The 1,724-nt window shown below is 29.0% G+C and overlaps 1 protein-coding gene across 1 annotated transcript; it reads left to right on the top strand.

The window, feature by feature from the left end:
* Positions 1–514: 514 nt before the first annotated feature.
* LOC125852695 (pectinesterase inhibitor-like) lies at positions 515–1,045 on the top strand. Its single transcript, XM_049532407.1, has one exon. It carries the CDS (start codon positions 515–517, stop codon positions 1,043–1,045), a length of 531 nt encoding a protein of 176 aa, XP_049388364.1.
* The last annotated feature ends 679 nt before the right edge of the window (positions 1,046–1,724 follow it).

The following is a 1,724-nucleotide window of genomic DNA, read 5'->3' as shown; positions in this document are numbered from 1 at the left end:
AAAGAAAACATTGACATTTTTAGTAAATATTGAAAATATGGTTAAGGGGTCCTATTAAATGCTAAAATATTGACATTTTGAAATTTTTTTCAAAAGTTAACATTGAAAAAAATGAAGAAGCAATAATGGACTAATAACTTTGGGCCGAAGTCTGTTGAGTCCATGAACCTTTTGGGCTATTTTTCTATAAAGAGAAAATGGGCTACTTTCTTTTATAAACTTCTTATTTTTTCGTATATAATTGAAACTTGCCCTTATTATATCTACTATGGAGATAACTGAAATTTGTTATTTAATTACAATATTAATTACTGTCAATCTACTGTGAAACAAGAAGTCAGCATAGTATTAAAAAGATTAAATATAAGTAGATTATATTTTAATTGTTTTTTCCACAAAGTCGCCCTCACTTTAATTACATAGTTATCTCAATAGGCTCGTCAATTAAAAACACAGCTATATAAAGCTCTCATCACAACTCAAGTTAGAAAATAAAAATATTTTATCATTCAGAATGGCACTCTCACATAGCTCTGCTCCATTTCTGATAGTTTCTCTACTTTTAATCTCCGTCACATTAATAAGCGTAAAAGCTAATCTGATAGACGATATCTGCTCAAAAACACAAAAAAATGATGTATGCTTATCCGTTTTAAGGGAGGATCCTCGATCCAAAGATTCAAATCTTGAAGATCTTATGACGATTGCAATAGACTTATCACAAAAACACACACAATACATGCGTAATCTTGTTGCAATGTTATTTAATAAAGAGGCAAATTCAACAATAAAGACGCGATATTCTTTGTGTTGGGAAAATTATAATGACGCTATTTCTAATCTTGGATATTTGCCAGAATTATTAAAGTCCAAAGATTATGAAGGTTTGAATATGCATGCTTCCGCTGCTCTAAGTTATCCTTCTAAGTGTGATGATAATTTTTCTGAACTACCTGTTGAACCGGTCCAGCTTAAAGTTGCTAATGAAAACCTTCGAGAACTTATTGATATTATTTTGGTCATTAACAAGCTACTGAAAGGTTGATGTATAAGAATTTAGAGATTTATATAAGGCATTGTAATCAACCTGAAATATAAAAAAATTTAAATTATAAACTTATGTTTCCCTTTTTAAATTTATTTCAAGCACTTATACTTATTTAATAACGCCCCTTAGACATTATGTCTAGTGATATTAGTTCAAAGATAAAAATGATTGGTGTTTCTTGTTCAGAGAAAATCATATGTCTTTCCATATACTTTTAGAGGTTGGGCACAGTGTAAATGAGTTGGTTTATATAAAAGAACTAGTTGACAAAATAATTGACATGAATATATAACATTTAACATAAATTAACACAAAATAACTTTAAAATATTTGGCAAAATATAGCCTAAACATAATTGGCATTAAGTAGTCAGAATGATGCCTAATTTTATGGGTTGCTTTTTTTAAAGAGAAAATACATAAAAACACCCTTGAACTTGGCAGTAAAATTTGTTTTAGCACTTTAACTTTATGGGTAATTATTTACCCTCTAAACTTAATTCTAGTGAATTTAATATCACCTTACACATACAATACCAATTTCATACTTATGGGTGAAATGCACACGCACCACTTAAGCGCCATCTCTATGCCACATCGATGACATGTAAGATAATTGGAAAAAAAATACTTCTTCTTTAATTTATTTTTACTTCCCCACGTTTTTTAAAACTTTA

This window comes from Solanum stenotomum, unplaced genomic scaffold, assembly GCF_019186545.1.
Source record: "Solanum stenotomum isolate F172 unplaced genomic scaffold, ASM1918654v1 scaffold4105, whole genome shotgun sequence".
Taxonomy (NCBI): domain Eukaryota; kingdom Viridiplantae; phylum Streptophyta; class Magnoliopsida; order Solanales; family Solanaceae; genus Solanum; species Solanum stenotomum.
The sequence above is the reverse complement of the archived record's forward strand: the minus strand, read 5'-3'. Positions and strand labels throughout refer to the sequence as shown.